Source organism: Camelus ferus, chromosome 8 (assembly GCF_009834535.1).
Source record: "Camelus ferus isolate YT-003-E chromosome 8, BCGSAC_Cfer_1.0, whole genome shotgun sequence".
Taxonomy (NCBI): Eukaryota; Metazoa; Chordata; class Mammalia; order Artiodactyla; family Camelidae; genus Camelus; species Camelus ferus.
Genome location: NC_045703.1, coordinates 14735289 through 14759098, shown reverse-complemented (window position 1 = coordinate 14759098; position 23810 = coordinate 14735289). Strand labels below are relative to the sequence as shown.

Here is a 23810-nt window from a genome sequence, read left to right as displayed (position 1 = left end):
AGCCGCAGGGGCATGAGGACCGTGACCTATTCCAGTGGCTCCGAGACCAACGCGATCATTGGAATCCGGGGTGCTGCACAATGCAGATTCAGAAAGTGATCCTACACCTACTACTGAATTAGGATTTCTAGAAGGAAGACCAAAGGTTTTTTTTGTTAAATGAAGTTTTTAGGGGAGTCTGGTAATCATCCAAGTTTGGAACCTACCATTATAGACATTTTCCAAAAAAAAAAGTTACCACCTCTTTCCCTTCTCCAGCCTTGGCTTCCTAGGATTGGGGTATAGATTTATTTGCGAGTCTAAACCTCTGCCCAGTGATTCCAGTGCCTCTACTGCTGTTTATGGACACTGTTAAATTAATCATACTGACATTACTAGGTGATCTGGAAGTGCCCAGCATCACTCAGCTAGGGAGTTTCTCAACCCTGGCACTGTTGATACTTTGCCCTTACTGGTATTTCGTCTTTGTTGTGGGGCCATCCTGTGCCCTGTGGGACGTCTAGCAGCATCGCTGGTGCCAGTCCCACTACCTCCAACTCTGACAACAAAAATGACCTCCAGTCATTGCCAAGTGTCATTCGGGGTCAAAATCATCCCCAATTAAGAACAACTGTGACATTTCACAGAAGCCCAGAAAATTCATGGCAGGAAAAGTGTTAAAGTAAACGAATAAACACTGAGTAGAAATCAAGGAAATGCACCTGAAATGTTAGGCTGTGGATGCCAGAGTCCAAGCCCCGTCTTCCTGTGTACACAAACCGTGCCTTCTGTATTTCTTTAGAGTTTCCAGAAGCCTCACATTTTTCCTTTGTGTATCACGTACCTCTCCACGAACCCCACTCCAACACCAAACGCAAAGAATGAGGAGGGAGGTGAAGGGGGCTGGTGGTCAAGTTCCTCTCAGCTCATTCATGTCAAATTCTTATAACACAATAACCCCCCCTCAGATATCCCATATCTCACCATTAAACAGGTTCAATTAAGGAGATGCGCCAATGACATGATTTTAAGCTAAAATAAAAACAACACTGATAATAAATAGCTGGAAATGTTCATTTTTATTGATAAATCATGGTTTCCTATTGAATACATATTCAAGTACAATTGACAACAACATAATACTTGAACACCTAAAATTTAAACTTTCAGAATCACCCTGGTTCCATATAGAAAGCTTTAGTTTCTGGAAAAATAATATTTTATTTCAACAGTATCCTTCTCATATGCAAAACAGCTTTATAAAAGAGAGGATTTATGAATAAAATCTTGTAATACTTCCTGTGTACAAAAAACAATTGTCTCTACCACATCAACTATACCCTACTATTTTAAAAATTCAAAACATAAAGGCTTGAAAGACCAGAACAGAGCCACTCTTTATTAAACCTAGCAAAGATAAATCTTAAAGAGCTGTAAGTAGAACATGGAACAATCTTCCACCGTCGATTCAATACATGGGCAGAAGAGTGGTAAATCATGGCTTCATGGCAACGTGAGACAGAATTATTCTTAAATATGTAGCGACACATATGTCAGTATCATCCCCATTACAGAGACACACACATACCAGTGTATAAGCGTCCTTTGAAGTAAGAACTTAGAAAACATCTATTTTCCTGTGTTACAATCATGGAAATGAAATGGCAACATTTTACAGAATAACACAACGTGGCGCTGTCTTTTGATGAGGCACATGAAAACACAACTCAATGGCCAGAGAGAGTTTTGAAACAAGCCTACTCTCACTCACACATACTTCATTAAAAACATATATTTACTGCTTACTTTCCGGAAGAAAGTAGGATAACAGTCCTCTATTCAAAGTCACGATAAAAATAATTGCACCTCAAATTACTCCCAATGTAACTTAAGATATTTAATATTAACACGAATATCATTTGAATAGATGATAGAAAAATTTTAAGTTCTTAAAAGTGCTATCTATGCCTTATTGGAATTTGAAAACAAAGAAAAATAGGAATATACTTCTATCTAACAGAAGCCCTTACTGAGGATATATAAGGTTCCGAAGCTTAATCCAAGAGTGAGTCCACTTACTGTAAGGGTCTCAAATTTACAAAGTGCAAGAAAATGATGCACTGAAGAATATACATAAGGGTATCTGGACCCATGGTAGCCACTTGACAAACCCGAAATAAGTACTGTCCTTATGTTAAGAAACCTTGACAAGGAGATATTTACACCATATTTTTTTTATAGAATTCAGTATTAAACTTCAATAAAGCAAATTAGAAAAAGTAAGGCTGTTACAAAGAACTCCAGATTACATGGTTAATGAAATGGCGCCTTTAAAGAATGACAAAGACAAATCATAGCTCCAATTTTTAAAAAATGTCATAGGACAGCCAGAAATGTCGAATGGTGTCAAACTGAATTACATCAAACTAATTGAACTATATCAAAATAAAGATAATTAGCATTAGATTGCCAGACTATTTATAACTAAATTTAATATAAACAAAAAGTATGGTTAAATACAACTTGAAAAATATATATATAGCCAGCTTAAAACAAATGGAAGCAGGGAGAATTGCTATATACAATCCCGAAAAATTCCCATGTGTAGAATATAGTATTGCGTGTATAAGTGACAAGTGTAACAGGGCAGTCCAATAAAAGGAAGCATTTCATTGGCCCAGCGTATTTTAATGGGCTTTAATTTCTTTCTTAGAATTGTATCAGAAGGTAGAAAGACGGTGAAACCGCAGCATTGTTCTGTCCTTGAGTTATGTGGCTGTTAGTTACTCCCGATGTTCAGTCTCTGAAATCACTGGCCAGTCCAAACTGGAAGTGAGATACGCTGGTGTCTTAATAAGGTTCCCACTTAGTGGGGAAGACGGGGACCTTAGTTCATATTAGTAAATAAAGCTGATGGCATTCTAAAGGAAAAGTCGGCATAAGCAAACTTAAAGGTGAAATGAGGTTTTTAATATTAATATTCATAGCATGTGAAGAAAAGAGTCATTACTATTTATTACTAAGCCGTGTCCTCCTCTCTTCCGCATCCCAGTGGCTTTGTGGTCCCCTGTAAGCCAAGCCCGCTGCTGCAGGAGAGCCAGTGTTCTGGGAGGCAGAAGGAAGAAGGGCCACATGCAGCTCAAGGCCACGCTGGCGACCCTCTCCTCCACCTGCTCCTCCTTCTCTTCTTCCTCTTCGACCCCCTCCTGCTCCTCATTTTTAACACATTTGTAATAAAAAGAGATGCACTGCAATTTGAGTTACAAGGTGAGCTTTTAACCTGAAAATCTGAAATAATTCACAAAATACATACTAGAGTTCTAGTTTTCAGTGAGGAAGAAACATGGTCTAAAAAAGCAACAAGTCGTCTTCCGATGGCTTTCCACTCCAGTGTTTCCAGGATTCTACACTAGAAGTCCAGCATGAACAGAAAACAAGCTACAGAATGTGAGCTATGGCTGGTCAGTCTGAGGTCCCCTGGCCAGGGAGGGGGAAGGGGTATCTTTTGCCAACACCATCCTCCAACTTTCTTACAAGACACTTTCACCTCCAAAGAAAGCCTAGGATATAAAAGCCGAAATCCCCACGCAGGAAGGACAAACACAAGCGCCTTTTTCAGATCAGACTGTTTCAAAGGCGTAACACAACTGAAAACTTTTCCCTACTGAAAAGGAAATCATATGTTTGATATTTACCAGCTTTCTCCGTAGATCTTTCTTTTAGCATCTCTTTTCTATATACAGATTTCAAGCTTTCAAAAATTACTGAATGCTGGAAATTCCTACCTTTGCTTCCAAAATATCCATTAAACAATCCCTGAATATCCACCCCACTGTAATTTCTTTAAATTCACTAAAATGACAACATTCTTTTAAATATTCACTTTAAAAGATACTATTTGCATATTTTATTTTTGGATTTACTTTTAAACAGACGAAAATACTGTATGTAATGCAGTCTCTTGGGAGCCCATGGCAATCATGGTTCTACGTCCTTTTGAGAGAAATGCTGTGGAGTTTGGGGGTGAAATTAAACCACTTTTTAGATTTAGTAAAAGATCTTTAAACTGTTTTTGACATGTCTAAAATATTTCAATATGTTTCAAAGGAAAAGAAGAAAGGAAGATGGCAAGGAAAGGAAGAAAGAAGGAAGAGAGAAAAAACAGGGAAGGGGGAAGAAGGAAGAAAACTTCTTTAAAGTTTTCACCCAGATAAATGAATATTATCCTTCCAAATACCGGGGAACCAATGACCCAGGTGCTCAAAATTTAAGAATCTTCTGTAAGATTCAGAGCAAGTATTAGACGTTACCAGACAGCTGGTAGTCTGACACTCAGACATCTGAGTCTAGAAGGTTCCACAGGACCCTGGCCAGTGCCCTATCGTACTTCACATCTCTCTGATCCTTGTCAAACCCCACCTTCTTTCCCAGACCATGGGGAGGTCAGCCTGCTGTGTCGCAGACAGGATTCTGTCACTCCCCTTGGCTTAGCATCCCCCATGACTAGCTGGCATGTGCCTCCTGATCCGGGATCTTCTGGTCCAAGTCACAGAAGGCACCTGTTGCAATGCTGTCTGAACAGAACCCGTGTGTGGGGCTGGGGTCCGAGAGGAGAACGTGCCTGGGGGCCCTCTGGGCACTTCCCAGCACACTCAACCTCTGAACCGCGGGCGGCACAGCAAAGCGCATCCTCCCTCTTCTCCTCTCCAGAGGGAAAACCGAAGAAGGTTAGGGCTGGGGTATGTGACCACATCTGGAGTGGAAAACCACCATTTATTTCCCTTTAAAAAAAAAAAAAAAAAAGAATCACCATCTATGTCCAAGTAATACCTGATTAAGAAGGATGTACTGAGACCAGAGGGGCGGGCGTGGTGGGCAGAGGCTGAGGCTGGTACAGAAGAGACAGAACAAGCTCCGCCCTCAGGGTGTTTTCTCCTTGCTCCCAGGAAATCCATCACTGTTGATACTAAGCAGACGCTGATGTAAAGCAAAGCTTAAGAACCTAGGCTCATTTCCTCTAGAAAATGAAAAGAATCATCTAGAATAACATTTATTCTGGAGAAAACAGCCCGTCCAAAAAAAGTCCTAAAAGGTTTTAAGAGGGGGAAATGAAGAAACACAGCTGCAGTAATTCGGACTTTTGTTCCGCACGGAAGTCAGGAGAAGAAATCAATGCAGCTCTGCATGCGAGGACCTGTTGTCCACCATTGCCCCCCGACCCCATAACAAGAAAAAAAAACGGTGATCAGAGTAATCGGATGCAATATTTGATTACGAAAACAAGACAATCACACGTGACTTCTGGAAACAAAAGCGTTACATGGAGTGCTTAAAAAACCGGTCGCAGCCAGCTTTGCAAAGAAAACAGAAGCGTGAAGCAGAAAAGGAGGCTGGCAGGAGGGGGAGAAGGGGAGGCTGAGGCCGCGCTGTCACAGAGCCCGCAGCCCTGAGTGTCGCCGCAGAGGTCACAGGAGGACAGCTTCGCTCTGGAGTTGTAGCTTCTCACCGCTCGTCTCCCTGTTCAAAGAGGCAGACATCAGTTTACATGCCTCCTTTGTTTAGAAACATGTACTTTGCCAGAACTTAAGAGCATTTCAATACACTCTTTCGAGTTTACCGCTTTTCATATAATTTTATTTTTCTTTACAAGAAACAACTGACATGCTCACGAGGGGCCCCAAGCTGCTAACCAAATCCAAGAGAGAAACAATGCTTTCGGTCCAACTTCTCCACCACCAGCAGCTGGCCAGCATTGAAAGAGAGGAAACAGACCACAGCTGCCCGCTGCAAGTCAACCACAACCTGAAATGCCTGGAACAGGGTAGACTGTAAACGGAGGATTTTTTAAACTCCTCGAGAGTTTATTTTAGGCTGACATTTTCTATGCATTCAAGTGAAGTGCTAATCATTAGAACTACTGAAGAGAAATATTTGCCATGGACTTTATTTTTTAAATGTGAAAATATGAAGAGAACCCTGCCTGTGCAATGCCTTGTCTCAATGTTTTAAAACACTGACATACAGTCTTTAAAACTATTCAACTTGGGTAAATTTTATAGTAATATATATATATTATATAAGTAATATATAAAATATAACTAATATTTAAAATATATACATAAAGCACCAGTAACACTACAGTAAACTTAATCATGAAACATAAATTTTTATTTTTACAATTCTTAAAACTTTCTATTTTCAAATTTCTTCATGCGTTTTCAACAATTTTTAATATTACAAATATGTTTTCTAACTTTAATAGTTTTCAAATAACAGGTTGGTTGGTTTTTATTATTCCAATCTTTCTAATGTTGTCATTTTAAAATGTCCTCCTCATACATAAGTTATTTTCCTCAAAAATTTACACAGACTGAATCTTTTTTGCTTCTAAAATGTCTGAAATGTTCTCCATGCACCTAAGAAACGTCAGTTGGAGAATTTTTCAACTGGGTTATAAAATAACAAAGTTGGATAACTAGGTACTGTCACCCAGTCTCCACAGCGGATTCCATCCTTCCACCAGAAAAAAAGTGCTGCGTCAGTGCGTCCCCACAATGTCCCACGGGAACTGGGGGAAGGCTCTTTCCCAGCTCCAATAGGAGGCAAAAGACAAGAGGAGCAAAAGACAAGAGGAACTGGCTTGTTGACTCAGGAGGAGAGAGAGCTGGTGCTACTGCAGTCTTTAACGGGTGCTCCAGCATCACTACCAATGATGCGGGAAAGTTCCCTTGTATTTTAAAGTGTAATTATCTACAACCACCTATCACCTGAAAATGTTCACGACTCGTGCATTCTGATGATTCTAAGCCACCAGGAATGCTCGTTCAGGACAAATGCGATTACGAGGTGAAACTTTAGTCGGGAAACCACACACCCGCAGAATCAGTCTGCGCCTGAACACAGATCCGTCCTAATTAACTTAGGTGATCTCCAAACTAGATCTCTACTTTCACATCCTAAATGTCTCACATTTGAATCAAAGAAGGTCGTTATTTTCCAAAGACTATATTTTTCTTAAAATGATTGCTTTAAAAATCTGTTACAATATATAAGTCTGAGCAGAAGATGACTCCCTCAGTGAAGAAAGAGCTAAACCCAGCTGAGGCTTTCCCGCTGTGGATGGTGTCCACCTTTCCTCCTGAAGAAGTGCCTTTTAAAACTGGAAACACAATGGGTGCTCGGAACAGGAGCAGAACCTTGGAAACCAAACAAACCTGAACTCTTCTCAAGTTTTCTTTGTAAAGTTTAATAACAGTGAGTTAAAAACCTAAAATGTTATGAGCAATAACATCACTTTTTAGTATCATATGCTAAATGCTATCATGTGATTATTTTTATAAATTATCAATTGTCTTCATTTAAATGGACAGCTCACCTCCTGCTCCCCAACCCCTTACACTCCCCCACCTACAACACTCTTCCCAGCAAAACCAATCCAGCAGGTGGACACTTTGAATGAATGAATCAATGAATGAATGCCTGGCTTAACTCCTAAAGTATTAGGAACTCCAAAACACACTTACTTGGTTCATAGTAATCCACTATGGACACTGAAGCATCTTGTGTATTTGACACTTTAAAGTTTCTCACAGCAGGAATATCAACACAAAACTGGGTTTCATTTACCTTGAAAAATACAAAAGATGTTTAAAGAGGTGACTATGTGCTCACAATAAAGTAAAAGACATCTCTTTCTCATTTCATTTTAGGAAACAGCTCTAGAAACTAACATTCAGGGAGTGCTTCACTTCTACACAGCCGGTACTGTGGTAAGAGCATTATATAAATTACATCACTTAACTTGTAAAACAGTCCTTGCAAGACTGGTGTTATTCTTAGTTCCATTTTACTGAAACAGATACTGAGAATCTGAGTGGTTAAGTAAGCAGGAGCTCAAATGTGCATGCTCCCAGCCCTGGGGCCTCACCCAGGCCCAGCCTCAGCTTTGCACCCCAACCCGGTGGCTGGTACCAACTCACACCAGCCCCCTTCTCTGGGGAATCACCCTTAGCTCACAGGAGCCACCTCATCCAGTAAGTGAAGCAACCGCAGGGTAGGGGCCACAGCCCACAATCAGTAACTGACCAATACGGGGTATGAAAGGCCAGCCTCCTGGCTTCTAGGAGCGGCAGCTTATGCGAATTTGACGAACAATGTTGGTTAAGAAATTCAAAATTGATGAATTCCTTCAAATATTCCAATGAGGAGTAAGTGAAAAGTCAAATTAATCAGTCAAAAAAAATGTAACAGACACTCAAATTAAGACAACCATTAACAAGAACATCATAAAACTGGAAAACTCCAAAACCAATTATATTATTAAATAAAAATCTTAAATGTGTTTTTGAAGCCCTAAATTAGCTCAAGCCATATTTAGTGTATGAAAATTACTGAACAGCAAAACAATCTAGAGACCTAAACTGGATTTAACAGCTTTTTTAACCAAAGTGGTTTTTGAAGTCTTAAAACGACAAGAACATTAAGGAACTAGCTTTTTAAAAGTAGATCTGTTGCTGAAGAAATATAGTTGTTTTTGCAATTTGCAATTGATTCATACTTGGCAAAACTGAAATAAGAAACATACGTGTTTCCCCCAAGTGACATTAAGTCCTAAGAACACTTAGAACTCAGTTTTGATTCCACATATGAATTTCATATAGATGTCAGAATAAACTTATGTGCCAGCAATTTTGAGACATAACAAGTAGAGTTTTGAATTCTTCACTAACCTTTCTCTCACATATTTTATGCACCTTATTCTTGGATCAGTAATTTTCATACAGCAATGGAAAGAGTACATAAAAATTATATAATTTTGTGTAAAGGCCAAACCTCTGAAAATATTACAATGAAAGCACCTAACTTTTCAATGCAGGAACATTAGTTCCTTGGGAACATATTAAAATTTTTTTCATGGAAGCATTTTATTTTATTGAAGTATAATCAGTTTACAATGTTGTATTAATTTCTGGTGTATAGCATAGTGATTCAGTTATACGTATATATTCATTTTCATATTCTTTTTCATTACAGGTTATTACAAGTTATAGAATATAGTTCCCTGCGCTGTATAGTAGGACCTTGTTGTTTATCTATTTTGTATATAGTAGTTGTATCTGCTAATCCCAAACTTCCTATTTATCCGTCCCCCTGCATTCCCCTTTGGTAAGCATCAGTTTGTTTTTGGTCTGTGAGTCCCTTTCTGTTTTGTAAGTAAGTTCATTTGTGGTTAATTTTTTTTTAGATTCCACATATAAGTGATACGTATTTGTCTTTCTCTGACTTACTTAACTTAGTATGATAATCTCTAGGTCCATCCATGTTGCTGCAAATGGCATTATTTCATTCTTTTTTATGGTTGAGTAGTATTTCATTGTGTATATATATATATATATATCTTCTTCATCCAGGCATCTGTGCATGGACACCTGGGTTGCTTCCATGTCTTGGCTGTTGTAAATAATGACGCCATGTACGTTGGGGCACATGTATCTTTTCGAATTGGAGTTTTCTCTAAATATATGCCAGAAGTATACAGCAACTCTGTTTTTATATTTTAAGGAATATCCATACTGTTTTCTATAGTGGCTGCACCAATTTCCACACCACCAACAGTGTAGGAGAGTTCCCTTTTCTCCACACCCTCTCTAGCATTTATTATTTCAATGATGGCCATTCTGACTGGTGTGAGGTGATATTTCATCAGTGTTGATATGCATTTCTCTAATAATTAGAAAAGCTGAGCATCTTTTCATGTACCTATTATTCATCTGTATGTCTTCATTGGAGAAATGTCTGCTTAGAACTTCTGCCCACTTTTGGATTGGATCATTTGTTTTCTTTTTATTGAGTTGTATGAGTTGTTTGTATATTCTGAAAGTTAAACCCTTGTCAGTCGCATTGTTTGCAAATATTTTCTAGCAGCCCATAGGTTGTCTCTTTTTTTATGGCTTCTTTGCTTTGCAAAAGCTTATGTTTGATTGTGCTCTATTTGTTTATTGCCTTGGGAGACTGACCTAGAAAACAGGATTTATGTCAGAGAATGTTTTGCCTATGCTCTCTTCTAGGAGATTTATGGTGTTCTGTCTTATATTTAAGTCTTTAAGCCATTTTGAGTTTATTTTTGTGTATTGTCTGAGAGAGTGTTCTAACTTCACTGATTTACATGCAGCTGTCCAGCTTTCCCAACACCACTTGCCGAAGAGGCTCTTTTCTCCACTGTATATTCTTGCCTCCTTTGTGAAGATTAACTGACCGTAGGTCTGTGATTTTATTTCTGGGCTCTCTATTCGTTCCATTGATCCCTATATCTGTTTTCTTTTTTTGTGTGTGCCAGTATGACACTGTTTTGATTACTGCAGCTCTGTAATATTGTCTGAAGTCTGGGGTGGTGGGGTTTATTCCTCCAGCTTCATTCTTCTTCAGTATTGCCGTGGCAATTCTGGGTCTTTTGTGATTTCCATGTAAATTTTAGGATTATTTGTTCTAGTTCTGTGAAAAATGTCCTGGGTAATTTGATAGGGTCACATTAAATCTATGGATTGCTTTGGATAGTATGGCCATTTTAACAATATTAATTTTTCCAATCCAAAAGCATGGGATATCTTTCCATTTGTTTAATCATCTTTAATTTCCTTCATCATCTTTAGTTTCTTTTATCAATATTTTATAGTTCTCAGCATATAAGTCTGTCACTTCTTTGGTCAGGTATATTCCTGAGTATTTTTGACACAATTTTAAAAGGAATCTTTTTTTTACTTTCCTTTTCTGATACTTCATCGTTAGTGTAAAGAAATGCAACAGATTTCTGTATGTTAATCTTGTAGCCTACTATCTTGCTGAATTTGTTTATCAGTTCTACTAGATTTTGTGTGGAGTCTTTAGGGTTTTCTATATATAATATCATGTCATCTGCATGTAGTGACAATTTACCCTCTTCCCTTCCAATCTGGATCTCTTTTGTTTCTTTTTCTTGTCTGATTGCTATGGCTAGGAATTCCAGTACTTGAGTAGAAGTTGTAAGAGTGAGTGTCCTTATCTTGTTCCAGGTTTTAGGGGGAAGGCTTTCAAATTTTCACCATTGAGTATTATGCTGGCTGTGGGTTTGTTATAAATAGCTTTTATTATGTTGACATATGTTTACTCTATACCCACTTTGGTAAGAGTTTTTATCATGAATGGATGTTGAATTTTATCAAATGCTTTTTCTGCATCTACTGGGATGATCATGTGATTTTTTGTCCTTTCTTTTGTTAACGTGATGCATCATGTTGGTTCATATTTGTATGTCAAACCATCCTTGTGTCCTTGGGATGAATCCAACCTGATCTTAGTGTATAATCTTGTTTATGTGTTGTGGGATTTGGTTTGCTAATATTTTAAGAATTTTTGCATTCATTGTCATCAAAGATACTGGCCTATAATTTTCTTTTTTGGTAGTGTCTTTGTCTGGTTTTGCTATCAGGGTGATAGTGGCTTCATAGAATGAGTTTAGGAGTGCTCCATCCTCTTCAGTTTTTTGGAAGAGTTTGAGAAGGATCGGTAAAAATTCTTCTCTGCATTGTTTGTTAGATTCCCCAGTGAAGCCATCTGGTCCTAGAATTTTGTTGGCAAGGAGTTGCTGTTGCTGTTGTTTTCAGATTCTATTCACTTCTAGTGATCTGTCTGTTCAAACTGTCTATTTCTTATTGATTCATTTTTGGTGATCTGTATGTATCTAAAAATTTGTCCATTTCTTCCCAGGTTGTCCAATTTGTTGGCACGTAATTGTTCATAGTATTCTCTTATGGTTTTTTGTATTTCTGTGGTATCAGTCATAGTTTCTCATCTTTCATTTCTTGTTTTGTTTATTTGTGACCTGTGTTTATTCTTCTCTATTTGTTTACTCTTTCAAAAAAAAAAAAACCAGCTCTTGGTTTGATTGATTTTTTTCTATTGTTTTTAATCTCTCTTTTATTTACTGCCTCCCTGATCTTTATTCTCTCTTTCCTTCTGCTGACTTTAGGTTTCATTTGTTCTCTTTCTAATTCTTTCAGAGGGTAGGTTAGGTTGTTTATCTGAGATTTTCCCTGTTTTTTAAGGAGGGTCTCTATCACTATGAACTTCTCTCTTAGGACTCCTTTTGTTTCATCTCACAGATTTTACTTGGTTGCGTTTTCATTGTCATTTGTCTCAAGGTATTTTTTAATTTTCTCTTTGATTTCATCATTGGCCCATTGGTTTTTTAGTAGCATGTTGTTTAGTCTCCATGCATGTTTTTTTTTTTTTTTTCGTTTCTCTTTCTGTGGCTGATTTCTAGTTTCATGGCATCTTGGTCAAAAAAAGATGCTTGAAATAATTTCTATTCTCTTAAATCTGTTGAGGCTTGTGGTGTCCAAGTATGAGATCTATCCTGGAGAATGTACCATGTGCACTTGAAAAGAATGTATATTCTGGTTTGTTTTGTTTTGTTTTGTTTTTGGATGTAACGTCCTGAAAATATCAATTAAGTCTTAACTGTTCTATTATGTCATTTAGAGGATCTCTGTTGCTTTCTTGATTTCTGTCTGGAATATCTGTCCATTGATGTTAGTGGGGTGTTGAAGTCTCCTACTATTATTGTATTCCCATCCATTTCTTCTTTTATGTTTGTTGGTATTAGTTTTATATATTTAGGTGCACTTATACTGGGCGCAGATATGTTAACAAGTATAATATCCTCATCTTGTATTGATCCTTTTATCATTATATAGTGTCCTTCTTTATCTTTCTTTATGGCCTTTGTTTTAAAGTCTATTTTGTCTGATATGAATATTGCTACCCCCTCTTTCTTGTCATTTCCGTTTGCATGAAATATCTTTTTCCATCTTCTCACCTCCAATCTATGTGTGTCCTCTGCCCTAAAGTGGATCTCTTACAAGCAACATATAGTAAGTAGGCTCTTGTATTATTATCCAATCTGCCACTCTATGTCTTTAGATTAGAGAATTTAGTTCACTGACATTTACAGTAATCATTGATAGATATGTGTTTATTGCCATTTTAAACCTTGTTTTCCAGTTGATTTTGTATTTCTTCTTCATTCCTTTCTTTTTCTTTTTGTTTTTCCTTTTGTGGTTTGATGATTTTCTTCTGTATTATGCTTGAGTTCTTTTCTTTTTGGCTTTTGTGACTCTATTTCATGTTTTTGATTTGTGGTTACCCTGTTTTTCAAGTATGTTAATCCATTACTATATCTACTTGGTTTAAACTGGTAATCATATAGGCTCAAACATATTCTAAAAAGAAAGGAAAGCATCTACATTTTCTTACTCTCTTCTCCCACCTTTTATGACTTTGATGTACTCTTTTGCATCTTCATGTTTATTTTGCTGTTCATTGTGGTTACTGCATTTCCAATGATGGTTTTCTCATTTCTATAGCTTCCTGCTTCTTTTCTATTTAGGGAAGACCTTTCAATATTTCTTTCAGGACAGGCCTTGTGTTGCCATATTATTCTAGTTTTTGCTTGTCTGAAAAATTCTTTCTCTCTCCTTCTATTCTAAATAATAATCTTGCTGGGTAAATTATCCAAGGTTGCAAGATTTTCTCTTTGAGGACTTCGAGTGTATCTTGCAACTCCATTCTGGCCAGCAATGTTTCTGTAGAGAAATCGGCTGATAGTTAACAGGGGATTCCCTTGTAACCACCTGTTTTTTTCTGCTGCTTTAGAATCTTCTCTTTTATCTTGAACTTTGGCTCTTTTAATGATAATATGTCTTGGTGTTGGCCTAGTTGGGTTCATCTTGTTTGGGACCCTGTGTGCTTCCTGTACCTGGATATGTTTCCTCTTTTAGGTTTGGGAAGTTTTCAGCCATAATTTTTTCAAATACATTTTCAATCCCCTTTTTGCTTTCTTCTCCTTGTGGGACCCTTTTAAAGCACAGATGAGCATGCTTTAGGTTATCCCACAGGTCTCTTATACTCCTTCCTTTTTTTCTTTTGTTTTTCTGTCTGCTGTTCCAATTGGGTGATTTTTATTATCCTGTCTTCTAAATCACTTATTTGTTCTTCTGCATTATTTAGTCTGCTATTTATTGCCTTTAACTTGGTTTTCATCTTGGCAATTGAGTTTTCTGATTTTAATTTATAGTTTCTAGTTCATTTTTTACAATAATTTGTATTTCTATCAGTAGCCTCTCTTAATTCCTTCAGTGGTTTTATTATCTCTTTTTTGAACTCAAATTCTGATAGACTGGAGAAGTCTGTTTCATTGTTCTTTTCAGGGGATTTCTCTTGTTCTTTTAATTGGGAGTGGTTCTTCTGCTTCTTCATTTTTCTTATATAGTTCTCTGACTCTATGTATTTAGGAGTAACAGTTATATACTGCAGTCTCGATGGGCTGCTCTTATGTGGGAGCATCCTTGTGTAGGCTGTGTGTGTGCAGTATATTTTTGTGTGAGGGCCATTTTTAGTATGATGGCTATCATGTCTTCCCTCCATGTGTGCTACCTGTTATCCCCTTGATAGGGAGTCTGTCAGTGTTGTGGTGCCCGGAACCTGCACCGGACACTGAGCAGGGCCTCCTCTTTGCTCTGTGGTTGCCACAGCCCTATCGGGGGCTGGGTCTGCCCCCTAGTTGTTGGAGTAGAAGCCCCTAGATCTGAACTGCTGTGTGAGGTAGGTGGGACTGGAGTGCTTCCTCTGGGAGAGGAGCCACTGAGTAGCCCTCTGCAGGAGCCGTCCACCTAGAAGTGCCTTCCATGGTGTCTCTTGTCACTTGTTGTGCAGGCTCACAAAATACACTATTATTGGCACTGCCTTCAGCCCCACCTCAGCTGTGGGGATGCAGGCAGCCTTCCCTGGTGTTCCTCAGGTGTTCTATTCACAAAGCCACCAGGGAAGATCCACTCAAGTCACACACCTGAATCTGCCATGGCCATGGGCAGGCCCCAGCCCTGCCTCCGTGTCCACACCCTGTTAATTCCAGACCTGCCCCAGCTGTGCACCAGTATTCTGCTCAGATGTCCTGGAGACACTGAGCTTAAAAGGTACCAGCGATATAAATCTGCCATATCTACCTGGGATACCACTCAAATCTCAGTCCATCTTCTGAAATCATGTGGCCCCTGGGAATGGACTCAGATTTCAGCCTGGCCTCCACTGGGGGTCAACCTATCAGCAATTGTGCCCTTCCAGAGCAAGCCAAGAAGGAGACTGCTATGGCAGACTGGGCTCCTTTGCACGCACTCCCAGCCTCAGCCTGTGCTGAACTATAGTCCCTCCAGGCTGCCTCCATGCAGCCAACTCCAGTCCTCCCTCCAGGTCTGTCCTCCAAAGCCCAAGCTTCATTCAGCACCCAGTCCCAGTACATGCCCACAGGCTCGCTGCTTAGGCTGGGGACCTCACAAGTCCTCTGTCCAGGTTTCTCCCCATTCTGTCTGCCACAAAGTGGCTGCTGCACTCTCCTCTAGCCACTGAAGCTCCGCCTTTGTCCAGTCTGCCCTCCCTGCTGGTGCAGGGGCTTCCCAGGGTGAGGGCACTTTTCCTCCCCAGGGCTCAGGTCCTGCCCTGATTCTTTTTTTTCCCCTCCTATCCAGTTACATGGAAATGTTTCTTGTAGATCTATGTGTATAAGATCTGCCAGAGTTCTGTAGGTATACTATGAGTACTGTTCCACATGGAGGTGTATTTTTGATGTATTTGTGGGAGAAGGTGAGCTCTGTGTCTTTCTATTCTGCCATCTTGAAGCTGCTCCATTCATGGGAGTATTTTAGAACATGTGATTAAAGCTTTCACCATCAGCACTTTTTTTTTTTTTTCAGCAGCAGCAGCATTTAAACAAATATGTTTAGCAATTCTCTGAGGCAAAGGAGTTCTCAAATTGAGATCTGGATTGCATTTTAGACATTATAACATGGCAATTTCTGTATGTTTTACATCTGGTATGAAACAGATTTCCTTATCAAGACTTTTGGGCTCACCATTAATAGCAATTCTCTTTAAACTAATTTTATAATCATATATTTTTAGTAAGGAAAAATATACGGTTGCCATGTGAAAGTTATTCAGGGACACAAAAGGCCGAATACTAACTTAGAATGAACACGTGTAAAGTAAAGTAGACTTCCGAACACAATAAATGATGGCTCTGGCAATGGTTACCTATGTGAAACAGGTTTTACTACTTACAGAATCTAAGTAGAGGTTGAGTTTCCCATGATCATGTTCCACTTTTTTCAAGGTCTCACTCAGGGGAATGGCGTCTGAGGGCACGGTAAAACCACTGAGGAGGTTAACTTCCATAAGGGCCATGCCGCTTCTCATTGGACCCAGAAATCTAAATCAAAGAAGAGAGGGTGGAAGGGAACCCTTTAGCAAAACCCTAAAGAGTAATGCATCATCATTAGAGTAACAACTGTGCCTTTTAAGGAGAAAAAAAACTATCTCCATATAAAAAATAAAAATGACAACAGCCAATATTTTCCAAATATTTACTGTATGGTTGAAATTTAAAAAATCATTATAGAAAACTGTAAAAAGGTTAATCCTTTCCTTACAGATACGAAATCCTTGTATCTTTCAACCACGTGGCAGCCCGTATGAAATGCCTGCCGTGTGGTGGCTTGTGCACCTAGGTTGTAACGTGTGCAGCCCTTGCCCCTTTGGCAGGCAACTCTTGTTTTCTAGTAGTGTTTCCAAACTGCAGTGTATTTTTCATCTTCCCAAAAGTTGACAGAACTAAGATCTCCAGCTCAAAGCCAGGAATTGAAAAAGAAGCATCACTTGACCACTCAGCACTAGACAGTGGCCAAGTCGTTAACAACCTTTTCTTCATCTGGTTTTAGACAGAGAAGACCCATCCTTCCCTTTCTTCTTCCACATGCTTGGAGCACATTTTCTGTTTTCTTTGGCCACCTTGGGAGAATGACAAGCCTTGGAAAGTTTTATTACACTGCTCATTCTCTAACCCTGTGCGATCATCAGAGCATCTGGGCACCCACAACATTTTGTCTCCTTTAAAACAAATATTTTTCTAAAATGAATAGGTGGCAAGCGCTTTTTGTCTGGAGCAGAAAGAGCCTTGCGTCGTGATGGGAAGGAGTCTGTCTCCAACGTGAAAGGCTCCTAGCATCGTGAAGTCAGTTCCTGTTGTCCTCCAAATGGCAAGAGCAAGAGGGGCCAGCAGAAAATCTTGCTTTTCAGAGCAGCAAACAGATGCCTGCCAAACATGACTGATGGAAAAGCCATACAACACGAGTGCTGGCTGCAGCGGGCCCGGCAGTCCCAGGCAGCTGGAACCATCTGCTGGCTGATGCACGAGCCAGAAGAGATGCTATTGAAAACTAATACGGGCATTAAAACTAGAGGTGTTTGTATCTGAGCAAAAAGCACAGATGAGAAAAACAGCCAATCTGCTTAGGCACGGAGACTTCAGTACGTCGTCCAAAGTGCCTTGGTTGACCTGGTCTCTTTGCCAGCCATGGACAGATCTGTTAAATTACCCTGTCACCGAGAAACCTTGTCTGAGGTGAGTGAGGGCTTGGACCCAACTGATGAGAATAAAATGCCGGAAATACCAGCCATTTGTTTATAAAGTGTCATTGAAAGAATTCACTTAAGATTTTATTTGTGTTTTATAGCAGATTTTTCTCAGAAAACTAGTAGCAGCATCTGAATCCTTTTTTATAAAACCCCTCACCTGACATGAAAACACTTCTCTTCTCCAGATCCTCCAAAAAAAGAAGACAAAAAAGACACAGACATCCTCTACCTAGCAAAGTTTACTGTCCCATCTGACTCCTGATTCTGGATTCAGATTCGGAATCCCGCCTCTTGGCATGCACCCCTGCACGGAATGAGGCCCCGTCGTGGTCTGAATCTCAGTCGCACCTGATTTCCCTCTTCTGTGTCTTCACGTGACCTTTCCAACAGGTAAACTCCCTCTCAGGGCACCGTAAGACTCTTCTTTTGTGCCTTTTCCCAAACTGGAATTTTACGCTGGCGTCAGGATTTAGGTTTATTAATTTCTGTCTCCCCTTCCAAATAGTAAGTTCCATGAGGACATCTCTGTCTTTTTGGCTGAACATTTATATTCCGAATCCTGGCCCTGTGCCTGGCACTTAAGGGAGTCTCAACCAGTATTACTGAGTGAATGAGTGACTGAAGGAGTGACTGAGAAAAGCAGGGATAGTACTAGCACCTACTTCATAGAGGTACTGTAAGGGCTGAATGAGACGGGCGCGCGGGCGCCTGGTACCAGGCCTGGCAAGTGAGTCTGTGATAAATGTAGGTGGTTGTTGTTTACAACAATAATAATAACTTGATATTGTTGTTCTGGAACACAGCCCAGTTGCAAACTTAGTAAAGTATAATGGGAGTCCTACTTTCTTCTCAGCTGGAAAGGAAGCCACCGCAGAGATTCTGATAACCCCGTGCGGCTGGTCCAAAATGCCCAATAAGGTCAGGGAGGGGGCAAACACATGTGACATTTCATACCAAAATCAGGAACAAGAAGGCCCAAGATAGTCCAGATGGTAGCAATAATGGAGGAGGTTGGGTTCAGGCAGTGGCTAAAAAGGTTGACCCCCTGGAGGAATGCCCAGAGATGACCTTGAGAGCATCTGGCAGCTCAGGACCACAGCCATGATTTCTAGCCCATCGACAGCCCAAGTTCAACCAAACACTAGGGACACTTAACAAGGGCAGGTAGCAGCTCCTCAGTGTCAGCACATCTTGCAGGAACACCCAGCTTAACACCAAATCATGCAGAGGTAAGAGGACAGACTGATAAGGAAGAAACTGTAAAGCCTCTTGATTCGAGAACTTTCTGAAGGGGTTGCTCTCAAACTTGGGTGTGCAGTAGAATGAGCAAGACCCTGAATCTGTGAAGTCAGCAGTCTTGAGGTGGACGCCTTTTCCTTATGACTTAATAAGATCCTCAGATGCTCGGGACACAGACCAAATTTAAGTCACCTCAGCAAGTACTCCCAGAAGGTGGAAGAGCCTAATTTCCCAACATGAGGACCTTTTAAACTGGAATATTTTCACTGTATCTAAAAAAACTATTCTCTTCACTGAATTTGCATGCTTTTATTAAGGTTAAATATGAACCTGATATAATTATTTAACAGGAAAATGACCAACAGAAAGAAATAACCAACTTTGGAGTATTAAACATGATTTGTGAATTTAAAGCTTTTATAAACTTGAATTTTATAAAACTTCTCTATTCAAACTTGTTATAAATACAAGGAAAACCTGTAAATAATCTGGACATGTTGAGAAATAAATGCTTAAATATAATTAGCAGTACTTCTAGTCTGTAATCTGAAATGTAACACATAACTGAAATCTTTCTTAAATGTAACTCCTTATATTGATATAGTTAGATAACTGTATATATGTAATTACATTATAAATAACAACATATATTTAATCAAATCTTCAAAGCTAATTTTTTAAGGAGAAAGAGGAGGAGGAGGGACTTAGATACCAACCTTGTGCACACATTCAAATCCAAGTGATTGATATCATCTTCATTATCTTTTATAGCAACATCTAAATCAAAGGCTTCTTGATCTTGGATCTGATTTTCGGACTCTAGAAGATCCAGACTCTTTCACATTATAAATAATATTAAGCTGCAATAAATAACAATTTAGTATAAATAATAAATTAGTAGCAATAAACTGCCTTCGTTATACATTCTAAATATTATGTAATGATTCTCTTCAGGACAAACCCAACTAAATTTGTAATCTTCAACCTAGAAAAAAATTAGTTTTACTAAGTAAGTATCATAATCAACAAATATAATTATGAACGTTTATAAATAATGATTTTTAAATTGAGAAATTGTTACATAACATTCCAAGTATCCTAGACCATCGTGAATGATATTGATGGTTATTGCTTTTTCAAAGAATGTGAACCATTCCCTTGAGGGTAGAAATGAAACTACTGCCAACTCTCTTGAAAGCATCCACTAATTCCTAAGTTCCGCTGCCCAACTGGAGTCATTTTTCAGAAACTGGAACCTTACAAACTATCAGTAAGATAAATCAACATGTCTTCATCCAAGATCCTTGGTTGAACAGAAACTTGTTCAACTGCTAAGGATTCTTTTTGATCATAAAATGCTTTCCAAAGATAATGAAATACACGATGGATTTCAAGTCAATTGGGTCTTTTTCAGCAACACCAATTTGAATGGTGCTGTGGGGACAGTGGGGGGCAGTGTGAGGGCCAGTGTTTTTCTCAGAGATCCTAAGATCAGAAGCTTGGGAGTGCACTATTTAAATTCTTTACCTCTTCCGCTTTCTTTGATACCAAGATTCATAAGCCTCACTATTACTATGTAATACTGTATTTTCTTTCACTTATACTTAAATCTGTCTCTCTCTCACACACACATGCCTCAGAACTCAACATTCAGCATCCACTGTGGATTTACATACTTTAAAAACCCCTCTCTAAGCCTTCATCTTTCAAACCTAAGAGTTCCAATTTTTGATTGTGCCTCACCTAGATCATATAATCCTTCATTCTCTTCATCATCTGGAATATCTCAGTCTGGACATTCTCCAACTTTTCCTAAGCTACAATGAAAATTGTAGGATCTTCTTGGAGTATTCTTGGAGTCTCTCATCAAACTGGAGAGACAGCCTCTGTGATTTTCATTACCCCCTTTCCTGTGACGTGCAATTGTCCTTTAGAGACCAATCTCATCAGGAAATAAGCACAACTACGAGGTTTGTCCCCTGGGCCACAATTAACATCCAGCTACAACTAAGTGTTAAGAGTTTACATTTGGCCCATAGTAGAGATCAACTGCTCACTCAGAGAACTTCAAGAGATCTTGCAGTTTATTTCCAGTAGATTGCTTTCCATCACCCAAAAGAGGTGAACTCTGACTGCAAACCTGAGTTTCTTTGCCCTCCTTTTTCCTAGAGCACTTACAAAAATATCAACTAAAGGAAATGTCAGTACCTATTCCCAGGCGACCAGCATTTTGGCAGTTTTCTTCTCCATTACGAGAAGTGCCTAGTGGTCCCTCCCTTTGTCTTCTGCATGTAGGTGCAGACACGGGACTGGTGAGTGTGCTGACCAGTAGGTACCATATTTACTGCAGTGTCCTTCAAACCTCAAATAAAAATTGTATGGATTCAGTTATTTATCTACATTTGGCTTATAAAGAATGAATTCCAAGTGATATGGTGGTTTAAGGATACATAATTTTTCAATTGTATCTAAAAATATCCAGTGTGTTTACTTTTGGATTTACTCTTTGCATTGAAAGACAGCGCGGGAGTGACAGTTTTCACGTGGTCTTTGTCAGTAAAGATCAACACCAATTATTCACTCTTTCTGACCTTTTCATTGAACACTTTGAATACTGTTCCTTTTAACTAGGATTTTTCCTTGGTTTTTAAAAGACATTTACTGTGTTTTGAGTATCATACAAAATAATCCACATTATTTGGAAGCTTCCAAATTATACCTGACTATGTGCCCTACTTTGCTAAAGTGTTTCTGTTCCCCCAACTAGAACAGTTGTACTGGTTTTTGAAAAAGCGCCTCTTCTCTATAACAGCCTTTTTTAACTTTCTCAGTAAATCTTTCAAGGTTTGTTTGGATTTTTTTCTAACAAAGCAAATGATCTTTTTCGGCACTGTTACATATTATTTTGTGTCCCAAGAACATGGTAAGTCCCTATGATTTTCATGTATTAAGTATAATAACTTCCATTCAGGATTTTACCTACTGCTTCCATTTTACTCCAGCCCAGTTACACCATAAAGGGTCAATTTCTTCAGATTTCCTTCCTACACCAGAGCACTGAACACATCATGCTCTACTTGCTTTATTTACTATAATATAAAATTTTACATCAAAGGGGCACATTTCCTATCTTCAAGTCAATTACTTGTAATATCATGTTAACCTTTATTTTTTTAGATGAACATTAAGAAATTTTAAGTAAAATGCTATTCATCAAGTCACAGTAGAAACTCTACCAAGTGTCACAATTTCTGAGCTGTATTTTAACAAAAAAGGCGAGATTTCCCAACAATTCACATGAATCATATTGGAGGATTTTAATTCTCACTTCAAAAAATGTATAATACACAAGAATAATTTCTTCCAAAGGATTATCAAACCATATAGTTGCCGTCTACTCACTAGCTAGTAATCTAACTCCTTTTATTAAAGAGAGTGATTTATCTTGCCTAAGTCATAGAAATTAGTCATTAACAATTTTACATTATGTAAGTTAAAGATTGAGCAGTGCCTCAAACCAAAGAATTATTACAGCAATTCACAGTTAACAAAACAAAAACAAACATGATTACATACCTGACAAATAGCAAATCCAAAACCACTTGCGGAAATATTAACTGCCATTGGCTGCACCACAGCAAGCTGAATGAAGTGGGAAAAAAGTGAATAAGGCCAACTGTCCATATCGAGGTCCTTCCAACCAGCACAAGAGACCACCGTTACCCCTCCCTGGGAGTCTTAAGAAATCGGCACTGCAAAGCTCTAAGAAGTTTACAACACACCCTCACATGTCAAAACTGATGGGTCAACCGGATAAGGGAGGGGAAGGCCGAGGAAGGACACACTCGTGCTGTGGACAGGTCTGCCCTTCTGCAGGGGCCGAAGCATGAAAGAAAAGAAACAGAAGCCATTTCCCTCCTCACGCCTCCCTCAGCATCAAAGCCCCTGGCCTTCCTGAGAATGCAGTGGGACATCATCACTGACTAGTCCAACGTTAGTCCTTCCTTGTCCTTTGCCGTCACCCCTCCTCCTTAGTTTCTAGTCCTGAAGTTATCCATTACCTTCAACTTCCTACAAGGTTAACCAAGGGAATAAGTTAGGTTCTAGAGTAGTCCTTTATTCCATTTGAAAGAAAGAATTCTACTACTGGTTTCATTAATTCTCTTAAGAGGACATGTGGTGCAGCCAAAAAGAACATGGTCTTTGATTTCGTGGGTTCAAATCCTGGTTCTGCTGTGACTAGTAACATGATCTTGAGCAAGTTACTTAAACTCTCTTCACCTTAGTTTTATCATGTGTACCTTGGGGATAAAAGTGCTTACTTCCTAGTGTCAGTTTAAGAAGTAAATGCAATAGTACATGCAAGGAAATCCAGCACAGGGCCTGCCAAGAACAGGAACTCAGCAGGTGTTCATTCCTTTCCCAATAAGACAAGGCCCATGTTTTCTGCTTTTCCCAATCTTTCCAAAGTTCTCAAACCCTCCCTCCCCCCCCCCCCTTAGCATATTCAACCAAAGGACATTCCTTCCTCCAGAACAGGGCTGGGAACAAGTCTTTGTTGAAATCAACAGAATGGAAACAAAGCCCTATTCCAGCAGAAGGAACCATCTACACAGAAATTCAGATCACCAACCACCCCTTGTCCCCACCTCTGCCGTCTGGAGGAGGAAGCGGTTCTGTGTGTCAATCAGAAACTTTACAGGACTCGGTGAGCTGGGCCCCATCACAGTCACTTGGAGGTTTGTCCTTTCTGTGTTCATGAGGGCTGCAGATTCAGACAGGGCCTTCAAGGCCACAATGGTGTCCTGTTGAGAAAAGAAAAAAGTGTGTGCATGTGAGTATCTATCAAGGTCTCCAAAGCGTGAACTTCAGTTTTGTTTAGGACACCTCTACACAACCATCCACCTTCCTTGGGAGTGAACTCTCCTCGACTCATCTTTGCATCTGATTGACCTGGAGTACAGGAAAGGCTCAGAAAACATCTGCTGAATGAAACTGAACTCCTACCGCAACAGGTATCACGGATGAAAAATGGCTAATAAGACAGGGAACCAGTTTATCCCAAGTAAATATCAGATATGATGTTTATA

General features: G+C 39.2%; 1 protein-coding gene across 1 annotated transcript in view; it reads right to left on the bottom strand.

Annotated features, from left to right (window-relative positions):
- Window positions 1–1039: 1039 nt before the first annotated feature.
- Window positions 1040–23810, bottom strand: part of CD109 (CD109 molecule) — a 113952-nt gene continuing 91181 nt past the window's right edge. Inside the window, 7 exon segments of the mRNA XM_032484475.1 lie at window positions 1040–5496; window positions 7503–7605; window positions 16129–16276; window positions 19437–19525; window positions 19527–19580; window positions 22297–22362; window positions 23370–23525. Coding sequence (XP_032340366.1) covers window positions 5309–5496; window positions 7503–7605; window positions 16129–16276; window positions 19437–19525; window positions 19527–19580; window positions 22297–22362; window positions 23370–23525 — 804 coding nt within the window. The 3' untranslated portion in view covers window positions 1040–5308.